Genomic DNA, 13,195 nt, shown 5'->3' with positions numbered 1-13,195 from the left:
TGCCATCTAAAAATGTTATGTTTTAGTTAAGGTACAGTAATAATCTTGACAATAACATTTTTGATAGTCAAACATTGTGCAATAAGTGGCTTCTTCTACCATAACTGATTTTCTTCTTTATTGATTGCATAACTCATTTCTCACAAGGATGGTACATCTAATTATCTGCAAATATATTTAAATTAGGAACAAAATAGTATTTTAAATATATAAAGTTAGCAGTATTGGCGATTTAAAACCAAACCATGTCAGATCTCACAAGCCTAGACTTAATCCCATTCAATACTTCAAAAGGTGTCACCCAAAAAAACCTTTGGCTGCTGATAAAAATTAGTACACCAGCAGGGGGCACTGTTTCCTTTGGACCAGAATTTCCTAACCATTCTCAGTGTTTAACAAGTGTGTGAGGTGCTGTTATTTTTGAACAAATATTAAAAGTAGGCCTTATTCACTGTGGACATTATGTCCACATTCAAATCCAAACAAGCTATAAAAACTGATTTAATAGAGAAATTACTGTTCATGTTGTATTCCTGTTAGTATATTGCTATAGCCTATTCATTTGCAATGAAGAAATATGTTTTCACTCACACTGACAGTTTTGGAATGTGTGACCATTTTGTTCTCTCCTTTGCGGTGCCTGTTAGAGGTGGCAGAGGTGGAATGAGTGGGCAAAGTACTGGTTGAACTGGTGCTACCCTCCTGGATGAACGAGCTGCTTTCAGTGTTTCTCCGCAGGTGTAGCGGCTCGTCTGACAGAGGAGACAGGGGGGGAGGAAGGAGTTTTTCTTCCCGCTTCCTGGGTTGTTTCTTCAAGGAGCTTCAGGTCACCAGAAAGAAGCAGAGGTAGTGGGAGAGGAGTAAAGTGATTAATGAATAAAATGACAATAGATTACCATAAAGTATTCCCTCTTTCAAAGGAAAGAATTTACTCCAAGCCACAGAAATTGCTTACCACACATGTAACATGTAGAATCTTAATGCTCTTCAGCTTACATTTACATTTGAGTGTATCGTGACCAAAAGAAAAAGAGTAAACAAAACAATGAATTAAATATCATTCCAGGAGTCATTAAGTGTACAGAGTAGCTATGCTTACTACTTCTATTATTGTGTAAGATGTCCATAATTATTCTAGCAACCAAGTGACAGCAACATCAACGTTACTGACCTATTACCATTACTTAAATTACCAACAGAGTAATTACAATAATATATTTAAGTAACATTAAAAACTCCCACCTAATTCTGAAATCTCCATATTTTACAATTCATCATTCAGAGCATGTTTTTTTAGAAAGAATTTCAATTCATTCAATTTACAAATACTTCACAAATTGTTTATATAAAAATAATAAACACCTACAACTAGTTACTGCTAGATATATACTACTTGATATATTCTACTTGAAACAAAGTTTAAAACAATTAAATACTATTGAATTATTTTCATTCAGCAAAATTCCCTTGCAATACATTCTCTAGTTATTTATGTAAGTAATTATATCTAATCACTCTTACTGCCTGCAAGAAAAAAAATTTGATCCCATAGGAGGTAAAAAATAGATAAATGCATTTGAATAAATCAAATTCAGGTTTCTGGTACTAAAACTGTAAGATTTCGTAGTTTGCACTAAAACATGACTTTTCAAACTTTAAATTGCCATTCCCCCGGATTAAAGTTGAAAACTCATTCACAGCTGAAGTGGAAGACTGCTAAATATTTGACATGCTTTAGGTGGCACCAGGAAAGGATTTCAGAAGAGAAAAAGAAACTTGTTGGTGCTTCTCTCTGCAGTAGTGCTTACTCATCTCAAACATGGCACAGCACCAAAACAAACCAATGATAAGTGGCAGAATTCCTGCAGCATAGACTGTCTTAAAAATGATAGTATTCTCTTTGAAACAAGCGGTTCTATAATCCTTAAGATTAGACAGTTGAACATCCAATCCTTTAAAAATTTATTTTCAATTCTGTTTAAATGATATTGCTTCTTCTGGAAATACAGACATATTAATCAAACTAATTGAATAAGACCTTAACACTATGGGTACTATTTGTAACTATATTTACAGTACAGCTATAAACCCTGCTGTAAATATTCCACTAAAACATGTTAAGGAAATGAGGGTTTCTATGTGATTCACTAGCTGTGTTTTTCATACTGTAGGCCTATCATTTACTATATGTACAGTACTTCATGATAAAACCAACACATACAAGTGGATAATCTATATTTTTGGGGATAGAAGCCCCTATGGCTATTGTTAAGAAAATATTATTATTTATACCCTTTTTTTGTCATTTTCAATGATTTTGTGGATTATTTTTGATCCAGAACTCAAAACTCAAAACAGAACTCAAAATTACCTAACAAAGCTAAGGATAGCCTGAAGCCCAGTAATCTTACAATACCTGAAGCTGAGACTAAAATTAAAATTTGATTTTCAACATACAGTATAAACTCATAATCATTGGTTTTGTTTAGTCAACCAGAAAATAGTTCCAGCTCTAATGACTTTGGAACTGCTTAAAAGCATTAAAGATGTTGTGCCTGCATGCAGCGATATTCTTCCCAATTTGTTAACAATTCCTAAGCATGTTGGTACTGTATTTCCACCTCATGTATAGCTTTCAAAATTCTTCATAGTGAATTTAATGATTTTACAGAATGCCAAACTTCATAAAGCCCTTTGTCCAAGTGTTAAAAATTACTGTATGAAATATTTAGTTACCTTTAAATGTGTATATGATGCATAATCATATCGCCAGCAGCCATATCACCCTGCAACTCACAACTGGCAACCCACTAAAGCTAAGCAGGTGTACCTGGATGGGAGACCTCCTGGGAAAAACTAAGGTTGCTGCTGAAAGATGTGTTAGTGGGGCCAGCAGGGGGCGCTCACCCTGCGGTTCATGTGGGTCCTAATGCCCCAGTATAGTGACGGGGACACTATACTGTAAACAGGCACCGTCCTTGGATGAGACGTAAAACCGAGGTCCTGACTCTCTGTGGTCATTAAAAATCCCAGGGTGTTTCTCGAAAAGAGTAGGGGTGTAACCCTGGCATCCTGGCCTACCAATCATGGCCTCCTAATAATCCCCATCTATGAATTGGCTTCATTACTCTGCTCTCTTCCCCACCGCTATCTGATGTGTGGTGACCATTCTGGTCCACTATGGCTGCTGTCGCATCATCCAGGTGGGGCTGCACATTGGTGGTGGTGGAGGGGAGTTCCCATTACCTGTAAAGCGCTTTGAGTGGAGTGTCCAGAAAAGCGCTATATAAGCGTAAGCAATTATTATTATTATTATTATTATTATTATTATAATATACTATCTTATATTGAATCCAGAAGTTCTGATGATCATTTTTAATTTATGTTTATTTAATGATTATTGATTTAGAAGCTGTTTACATGGCAACAATGTTCTGTTGCACAGCAATATACAACAGTCCCTTACTAAAGCAATACATACACTAAATACCAAAGCTTCCATTTTACAAAAGGTTAATCACATTAAACAGTATTGAGTTGAGTTCAGTGATCCACTACTGTAAGGGTTTAGGCTAGCAGGATAACCAACTGCCTTCTTCTCAAACACCCACAAATGATAGGTTTTACTTCACTAACTGAAAATCTAAAATTAGCATCAGTGTTCACATCAATGAAAAATTACTTTCATGTAATTTGACAATACAAACAGCTAGCGTCAAAATAGAGCCTGGAGGGTGACTCAGTGTATTTTCCAGCCAGACTTCTTCATTTGCAGCATTTTGATTCACTGCAAGTTTTTCATGTTCTTTAGATCACAACAATAAGAGCTCAGAGGGGTGAACCAGGAATTACCCTTGCAAGACCATGGCAGCCTGAGATAATTGCATGTCTGTTTTACCACTGACTAACAGATAGCTCTTATAACTGTTACTGATTTTAATACGTCTACATAACACAAAAAAGCAACCCCTGACTGTGAAGGTAAAAGTGAAAGGAATATTACTTACAAATACATTTATACAATATACAAAACAAAGATGATAATGAAGAGGCAGGTAGAAGTGAAATACTTACTCTTTTGTGCTGGTGAGTTTGTGGTTATGTATTGGTGATATACAAGGAGGAAGCAGCAAAGTTTCTTTCTCCAGCCGTAACTTCTTGTTGCCATTAACTGCATCACAATTCTCAGACTATGGGTGAAACATATAAACATATATAGTACAATCATCATTGCATAAACTTGTTTGTATTAATATCAATTTGACTATTCCTAATAAAATAACACTAGCATGAATCCCAGACAAAACAATCAGAGGTAAAATTAATAGGTGGAACAAAAAGATTCTCAACTATTAAATTAAAACTTTACTTTCTTTTCATAATACAGATTTAATTTCACGATTTCAAATACCCATGTTACGCATGTTATACATATATGTGTATCTAAGCAAGTTGCGTATCAAGAGGTTGTCTGTGTATTTTATGTAAACCCAAGAAAAAAGTTATGAAATTAAAATGATTATAAAATGTCATGTAATTGGAAATGGCATCTGGCTGCGATTTGCACTTGCCTTGTGTTTCCTCTTGGTTTTGCTGGAGGGCTTTTCAGCAGTAGCTGAAGCTGGGGACTGCCGTCTGTGCTTGTTACTCGAGTCCCGGGGCTCAGCCTTAACAGGAGTTGATTCTGGGGGGTCCTGCCCAGGGATCCGAGATAGGAAGCTAAGTTCAATTTTTACCCACAAAGACTTGATCTCCTCAAAGTCCCTCAGTGGAGACAACAGCTCAGCAACATTTTGAACCATGGGGATGGGAGAGAAGAGGTGATCCTCTAGTAAGTCACCATTAGAAGGGTCTATAGACGCACTGCTGGTGCTAGTTAGGCTGCTGACACTCAATATATTGCTGTTGCAGTCCTTGGATTTAAGTAAACCGATGTTGTTAGGTCCAGGGCAAGGAGGAGGAATTTTAACTAACTCTTCTGGATCAGAATGGCACTCTGAAGATGATGATTCAGTCTCAATGAACTCCTTTGATTTTGGGATAATTTTGGTTGCCCCTCTGTGTTTCTTCTTGTCCTGTGCGGGTCCTGCTGGATTTGATCGAGGTTCTTTCCTGGGGGCAGTCTTTCCATTGCCAGCTTTGTTTCTAGCTTTGGACTGTTCCAGAGGCGGTGGCTCCTTCTCCTTTGGTGTGGAGCTTGGGTTGTTTGGTTTCAGCCAGTTATATTCTTCTGCACTGGGAGGCCTCTCGACTTTTTTGGGCTGTTTTTTTCCCGTTGTTCTCCTGGGTGGTGCTAACTCTATATTAGCAGGAGATTTGAGCTTTGTGATCTTACCTTCTGGTGTTTTTTGTCCTGTCCTGGGTTTAGCTTTATCTCTTATAGGACTGAGCAAAACTCTCTCCTTTGGATCAGGCTGTACAAGTGACATGCTAGGTTTCCCCTTGCCTGACCCCTGGCCCTCAGTCTGGTGGCTGTCATCAGACTGAGAGCTGTTGAGCCCATGACTCTCAGGTTGAGTGTTGATTAGTGTCTTGTTGTGGGGGTTTACTTTATTCAACCACTTATCCAGCTGCCATTTGTTTGTAGATGGAGGTTCAGGCTAAAAAAAGAAAATATAACTGGATTTGCTTGTTTTAGTGAAAAATGGTTCTTTAACCATTGACATATGCATATTTTATAAAACCAAAATTTCTTACTTCCTCCTGTCCTAAACTATATTAAAAACCAAATTTTCAGTTTGTTTCTGCTTAATACAACTACAGTCTCTCATTTAGAAATTTCTCTAACATATCTTATCAGGAAATATATCTAAAATGTTTGCAACATTTTATGGATCTAATTTCTAATAAATTTAAAATAAATACATGTTTTATCAAATTATGTTCTTACTGGTACACAATGAGTTTCTTTCTTAGTTTTCTGAGATGAGGTGTTGTACTACATCACTTATTAATTAATAGCACAAACATAAAAAGTTCATAAAGAATCATAAAATAGTGCTTTGAATGACTGTTTCAAATTGATGTTTAAAATGAACTACCTATTGTATGAAAAAACTACATAAAGCACAGGTGGGTAGCTGTGTCAGCATGCGTAGGCTGCAAGGGAACTAGCAATAGGTTTATTCCATGCTGAAAAAAAGAAGAAAGAAAACAAAAACGTTTCGGCCGTGGAGCCTTCTTAATGTGGAGCCTTCTTCACACCTGAAGAAGGCTCCATGGCTGAAATGTTGTGTTTTCTTTTTTTTCAGCATGGAATAAACCTATTACTTGTTCCTTTGCAACATAAAGCACAGTTAAAATAACGTAATGCAAGCAAATGTTGTCTTCCATTCTTTCATTTAAAAAAGCGTAGAGTATTTTAGCAGTACATATATTTTTTTCTATACTTAACACATTTAATTCTAATTTGAAAGTACCTACAGTACAGTAGAACAGTAAAGAATCAAAAGAGCATGCAGAGGCATTAGCCTTTAGATCCTGTTTAAACACTAGATTGCACTATAAACACTGTTTATAGAATAAAATGAAATGTGCATCCCAGCCCACAAAATGTTCTTTGTCCTGCAGAAAACAAATCTCATTGGCTGACCTACTCTGACATCTTGCTGTGCAGCCCCCTCATGGGGAAGAATACCACAATAGAAAACATGTTTACTCAACTTGAAAGTGCCATAAGCACTTTACTATTGGGCAGCTTTAAAGCAGCCAATTAAACTTTCAGTAGAATTCGTTAGACCGTATTTCTGTATCTCAAGCATTGTATGCTTAGAGCTTGTCAGGAAAGGTAGTGTCTGTCTTTTCTCAGCTGTTGAAAAATATTAATGATTCAGAGTCTGGGGTTTATCAATTTCTTTTTTAAGGGCAGAAGCTGCCATTCTGGAGCTGTACTGTAACACAAAAAAGGTTACTAAAATTTGAAAATATATGAGAATTTAATCTAAATGACAAGTTTCCTACTTGACCACATTTAAATTACACCTCACTAGAAGGCATGATCACTGGGTGTAAAGCTGTTTTTTTAGATATTGTACAAAGTGTATTTCACTGTATAGAGGTAATTCTCTTTTCTTCCACAGGTTATTGAGCATTGAACAGTACCTCAGGGGTGGCACTCCGGGATCCCTCATTACACTCACTGTCACTAGAGCTGCTCTCACTGTCTGAGTCCGACTCAGAACTGCTCTCCGACTCGCTGGAGCTGCCAGAGGCGCCGCTGGAGTGGCCCGGCTCAGCCGTCCTTGCTGTTGACCCAGGAAGGCTATGGACAGAGAGAAGCAGCTCAGGATCAGACACACCAGCTCTGTTCAACGCCTGCATCCCCCGTATCTGTCACTCTCACTGCTCAGTACTACAGCACCAGTTATTAAGTCAAACGAGCTGTCAATCCCAAGATGTGAAATAACATTGAAAAAAATATTTGGATTTTTTTTCTGAAAATATATTGGAAATGCTACAGACCAACCTTATGAAGACTGTTTCTCTCATTACAACTGCACAACTTCTGAACAAAGGAAAATAATTCCTTCCATGCTGAAGGTACTGTCTACTCCAATTGTTTTAGATTTTATATGACCATCATGTATACTGTACACTGATTTAAAATCATACAAAAACTTATAGCTCTTACAATCTGACATTTTGTGCATCTTGTGTTGTATGAAAAAGTATGCATTTTTTCTATATTAATAGCCTGAGTTTGTTTAGGTGCTTGTTTAGGTGCAAGCTAGAAATAAGTAGTATTAACTTCCCTTATGATTTTTAAAATGCACATTTATGGTCTCTCTAGGGGATCAGTCAAAAATAGAAATACATCTTTAGTTATCCACACCTAGTATCTATTTCAGTCAACCATTGATAAAAAGCTTGAAACCTTCCTTGATTACTCTTCACATGCATAGCTATTCTTTTATACCCTTTCAATGCATCTGTTATGGCTGTGTACAATAAATGTATATTTATGGCATGTAGCAATATCCAGACTAACCATTCCAGTTAATATATAATATATATACTGTATACATTATATATGTATTATATATGCATTTTTGGCACATATAATGTGTCACAATGTGTCTATATTGTGGCTAAATACTCTGGCAACTAGGAAGGTGTGACAGGCCTTGCTGGGGGCAGGATCAGAGATAGATTCTGGATTCATGCCATCATGAGTGCATCTTCAAAATAATAAGCGTTAGTTTACATTCAGTCTTATGTGAAAAAAAAACAGTATTTTAGGCATTACAGCGCCTAGACAAAGATGTTAAAAGCAGTTTATAATAGCTAAGTACTCAATTCCTACAAATAATTTTAAAAGGTTAATTTAATTATCGAAAATATGTGGATAAAATCAAGGCTAGTACAGGGCAAAAGAATGCTGATTACACTCTTACTGTATATCCTGCTGGGCTAACACAGTTGTGTGTCCCCCCAGGGCCAGTACTGTCTACTGTCAGTCTGGGCGGGTCTGAAGTCAACAGTTTCTAACTTTAGTGTATCTTGGGATTCAGGCCAAAGACATTGTTGTCTAATTCATTTTTAATGCACTGTAAAGGTATCTTTACTTTGAGGAGACAAGGCAACAACAGACAGTATTTAGTGTTTAAAATTCCATGGCAAGAAAACAATGTCATCAAACTGAGGGGAACTAGCGAATCAGTAGCAATTGTGAAACAAAATATTATAAAGCAATTGAAACAAGAAGCAAAATACTTTAGCTTATTGAGATACTACCAACTGCATTAGAGAAGCAGCATCATTGTTACAGCAATTTATTGTTTTCATAGAAACTGTTGTTTTAGTAAAACTTTCATTTTATCATTTATTGGGTGATCCACTGGGTTATAAATGCAAAGGACTAATGTTAATAAAGACTAGAATACATTTCTTAGTGTTTCATCTGTGTGGCAACTAATTGACTATGAGCCTTTAAAAACCAACAAAATAAAAAGGCCTGTTTGCAAAAAAAAGTAAAAAAAAATGCAATATATTCAATACTTCAAAGTATCATTTGAACTCTCATTTAAACACGTCTTCTCCAGCTTTCTTCCAAGCTCTTCTTTAAAGCAGTCTTAACTGCATTTCTGTTCTATGCTCCATGGCTTGGTACTATGCTGAAAAAAAAGTTGTCGCTGTAAAGCAACACAGATTATTTTTCAAAGCTTACAATAAAAGGACCATCTCACAAAATCCTTAAAAAGGAAAAGAACATTATGTTAACCAAAGAACTGATGTGCCAACATAAGCAAACATTCAATCCTGTAATTAAGAATTCTCTGCTGAAGCCCCTTTTGATTCTTCCTTGCTGTGCGTCTTTATTTATACAGTAACTTATAGTTATTTATTGATGGATAATACATTTATTTTTCTTTAAACTTTTGCTGATGTGCTGATGTGTGAGGGTGATGACATACTTTGTTAGTGCATATGGTTAGTGCCTTAAGAGGCTCACTTGCATTAGGATAATTCCCAAAAAGACATAGCCAACACTTTTCTAATCATAATTGCAAGTGTAAGCAGAGTACAATACAGAAGATTTAGTTTTGCACTTTTTAAAAGGAGAAACAAAATATTCTGACCTTCTATAAATGTCAGGACAGACATATAGTTTATAATGCACACACCTGCTCACAACTGAAGATGGGTCCACAGCCAAAACGTTGTGTTTCCTTTTATTTCTTTTCAGCATGGAATAAACCCGTTACCTGTTCCTTTGCAGCCTACACATGCTGACGCAGCTCCCTACTTGAACTAGTTTATAATAATATTGTGTTGAACTCTCGTTTACAATGACATATACTGCATGTATATAGTACTAAGAACATAAGAATGGTTCAGCCTCTCTATACCATTTGGTTATTAGTAGCTAATTGATCAAAGGATCTCATCAAACTCTTATTTCATTTCTTTAAAGAAGCCAGGGAGGGTATCAGCTTTATTAATGAGCAGCTTTCAATACTCTTACCACCCTTAGTGTAAAGAAGTGCCTGTTATCAGTTTTAAATGCGCTTCCATGTACAGTACTTTCCACTTCTGAGTTGATTTTACCAGTGCCATTGAAGATTTTTAAGACTTGGATCAGGATCCATTGTAGTCTTCTCTGACCAAAAAGGTTAATTCCTTTTAGCTTATCAGTGTAGGACATTCTTTTAATGCCCTGGATTATCTGCATTCTCTTCTCTAGACTGATTCCAGAGTAGCAGTTACGTCTTTAAAATGTAGTGCCCAAAACTGTTCACAATTTTAGAAAGAAGGTTTTATTAGTGAATTTTCCAATTTGATGAGTATGAGGTTTAAAATCATTCAGTGGTAAAACAAAGGCAAAATTATTATGATTGGACAAATTCAATTTTTTACATAAAATGAAAAAACATCTAATAAAATCGAATAAATAGTTTCACAATATAACTACACTTTGTATATTTTGGTATGTTTTTCACCATAAATGTGGCTGTTGCTATTGAATGCTAAAGATTGTGAATTAATAAACTGTGCACATGATAATTTGTGCTTTGGTGAGACTGGGTGATTTTACATGGCAATTAGAGAAATGTCATGAAAAAAACAGTGAAAAGAAAACATCCAGGATCTTAAATTAGCTATTTTAGAAAATGAATAAGATGTCTTAGAGCCAATCTCATAGAACTATGGGAAAGGAATAAAAAATCTAAATGTTATTTAAAGCTATCAACACCATAAATATTCAATTTGATTTATATCAATGTGTGTGTAATAAACGAGTTACTTCATCCAATTAAGCAATTTTCATTACATGTGTTAAAAACAATGCATTTCTGAAGAACAGATACTATGCTATCTTCCCAGTGCTTTGTATCCTTAGAAAGAGAAATAAAAATACAGCAGAATAATTTTCTCTTTGGAGATCACAGGTCAAAAACAAACCAAGTAGAACCCACAGCCTCAGGCTGCTGTATTGGCAACTTTAGTAACAGGATTGTATTGATTTGCGATCTTCTTTTTTTCTATTTACACTGATACCATAATCCTAGATCAATGAAGCCAAAAGAGAAAGCAACTGACTGAATAGATGAACTGAGCTGTGGAAAGGCTTTCATCAATGTTACTCAAAAGATCAGAAAAAAAGGCTTGTCAAACACAGGTTTGCTGCAATCATGACATGTTCAGGAATCTCACGATTAATTTTAGTACATATTTTCTAAGCCCATTCAACAAGAGATAAGAGCAAAGGAATACTTCAGTACGCCGATCAAGTGTCTCCTGCAGTCCATCAACTAAGAATTTTGCTTCTAAAGTCACTCTAAAGTTTTGGTAAATTGAGTAAAGACCCACAGCTACTGTGACTGGAAGACCTTACTCTTTTAAACTATTATAGTAACAATAGAAAGACTCTTTAGGAATTATAAAGTAGAGGTAAAAATCCCTGATTCTTTTTATAATCAAAAGACAATACTGATTTCATGTTATTAGCTGAACAAATATTGGTGCAGTTTAAACATAAAACATTTAAAATGCAACATTTTTTACAGTGATTTTGATGTTATTAATTGTCAGAAAGTTCCTCGTAATATTAATTCTTAAATTGCAGGAAATAGGCATTTAAGGTATTTTAAGTTTTTGAACTGAAAACTGGTTAATGGAAAGCAGAGTACAAATACAAATAAGGATTGAAAGCCCAGACTGGGGTGATTTAATTAGTGGATTACCACAGGGATCTGTATTAAGACCACTGCTGCAATTAATATACAGGATGTCATTGATCTACATTGTAGTATAGTCCATAAACTAGTTCACAGAGACCAAAATAGGTGGATTAACAAAGAAAACAAGAAAAAAACAAGGTTTTGCTGACACCAGGCAGATGACATTTAATGTTGATATGTTCAATGTTCCATTTGAGTACCAGGAAAGGTCTGGATTATATTGCTAGCACACTGAGACTGGGATTGATTGATAGGGACTGCTTTGTCAGTGAGGTTGTTGCTCCTGCTTTTTTCAAGAAATGTATAGACCGGATGTTAGCAAACAAATAAGGCAGAGGGGTCAAATGGCCTTCTTTCAATTATAACCTCTCTGATACTGTATATCTTATGTTTCAATCCATCCATGTGTTTGTCTCACTTTCAGGCTGTGTATTATTGCTGTATGTTACGACCCCAAGTGTCTAGGCGTAAAGGGGTGTAACATTTAGGATAGTTGTTGGACGCAGGTGGGTTCTGGTGAGGGACCTAGGAACATGATTATAAGTGTTGGTGTAAAAGTGATTATTTTAAGGTGAATAAGTGACTGGTACGTATTAAGACGTGGCCTTTTTGGCCTTATTACCACACAGACCATTTAAGTGCAAAACACTATTTTAATAAAACCTCCATTCAATTTGCATTAATTGGTTCATTCTTTAAATATCCTGAGGAAATATGAATGAAATGTCATTCACTTTTGTAGCTGTAACAATAAAGAAGTGCGTGTGTAAGGGGAGATGGGGTGCTGCAGGGGTGTGATGTATAATTTACACATTCTCTTTCAGCCCACTGTGTTATTAAATGATCTTCAACATGACATTTGCTCTATTATTTTAATAAATTGCCCTTACGAACAGCTCACACAGACATAGAAATTATAATGCCTGCTCCTTCTACCTAAATTTATTAAACTCTTTAATTTATCAAATTATCAGCTCCGTACACTTGAAATGTGTAAAATCAACTGTTATTGCTCCTCTCTAATGTCATAAAAAAATCCTCTGAGGATGAGGTTTAGCAGCAGCCTCAAAGCTATCTGCACAAAAATTATGACCATTACATTTAGGAAAACCAATTACAGTGACCAGAATTCCCTTGATCGATTGTTTTACTTCAGCAGTATCCTAATTCACTTAACGCCCTTCTGCTCAGGGAGGCATACTGGCATGATAAATTAGATGCTCACTGCAGGCTTTGGAAGCTAGGCTTTGACAGGCCCTCTGTACATCCTTTTCTGTCCCTAGAAGAGTTCGTTAGATTAAAAAGGTAGACCAAAAAAATTCATTACTTAAAAATGACCCTGGATACAGATTGTGCAGCAGCCTATTTATGATCAGATGTCTGTAGTCAGCTTTTCTATGCTGTTCTCTGTATGGCATTCTACATGAGCTGTGCTCCTCAAACAAGCTCAGAAAGATTCCTGTCTTTTATACCTTCTATAGTGACAAATATGTATTCGAATTTATTCACAGTTT

General features: G+C 35.9%; 1 protein-coding gene across 3 annotated transcripts in view; it reads right to left on the bottom strand.

Moving 5' to 3' along the window:
- Positions 1-13,195, bottom strand: part of aff2 (AF4/FMR2 family, member 2) — a 193,316-nt gene that overhangs the window by 20,648 nt on the left and 159,473 nt on the right. For all 3 annotated transcript variants that reach the window (XM_015351809.2, XM_015351811.2, XM_015351812.2), the window contains 4 exons: positions 7,102-7,261; positions 4,572-5,600; positions 4,075-4,190; positions 592-820 (listed from right to left, as the gene is read on the bottom strand). In XM_015351809.2, coding sequence (XP_015207295.1) covers positions 592-820; positions 4,075-4,190; positions 4,572-5,600; positions 7,102-7,261 — 1,534 coding nt within the window. The remainder of the gene's footprint in view (positions 1-591; positions 821-4,074; positions 4,191-4,571; positions 5,601-7,101; positions 7,262-13,195) is intronic.

Source organism: Lepisosteus oculatus, chromosome 8, assembly GCF_040954835.1.
Source record: "Lepisosteus oculatus isolate fLepOcu1 chromosome 8, fLepOcu1.hap2, whole genome shotgun sequence".
Classification (NCBI taxonomy): Eukaryota; Metazoa; Chordata; class Actinopteri; order Semionotiformes; family Lepisosteidae; genus Lepisosteus; species Lepisosteus oculatus.
Note: the sequence above shows the minus strand (reverse complement) of the source record. Positions and strands in the feature narration are given on the sequence as shown.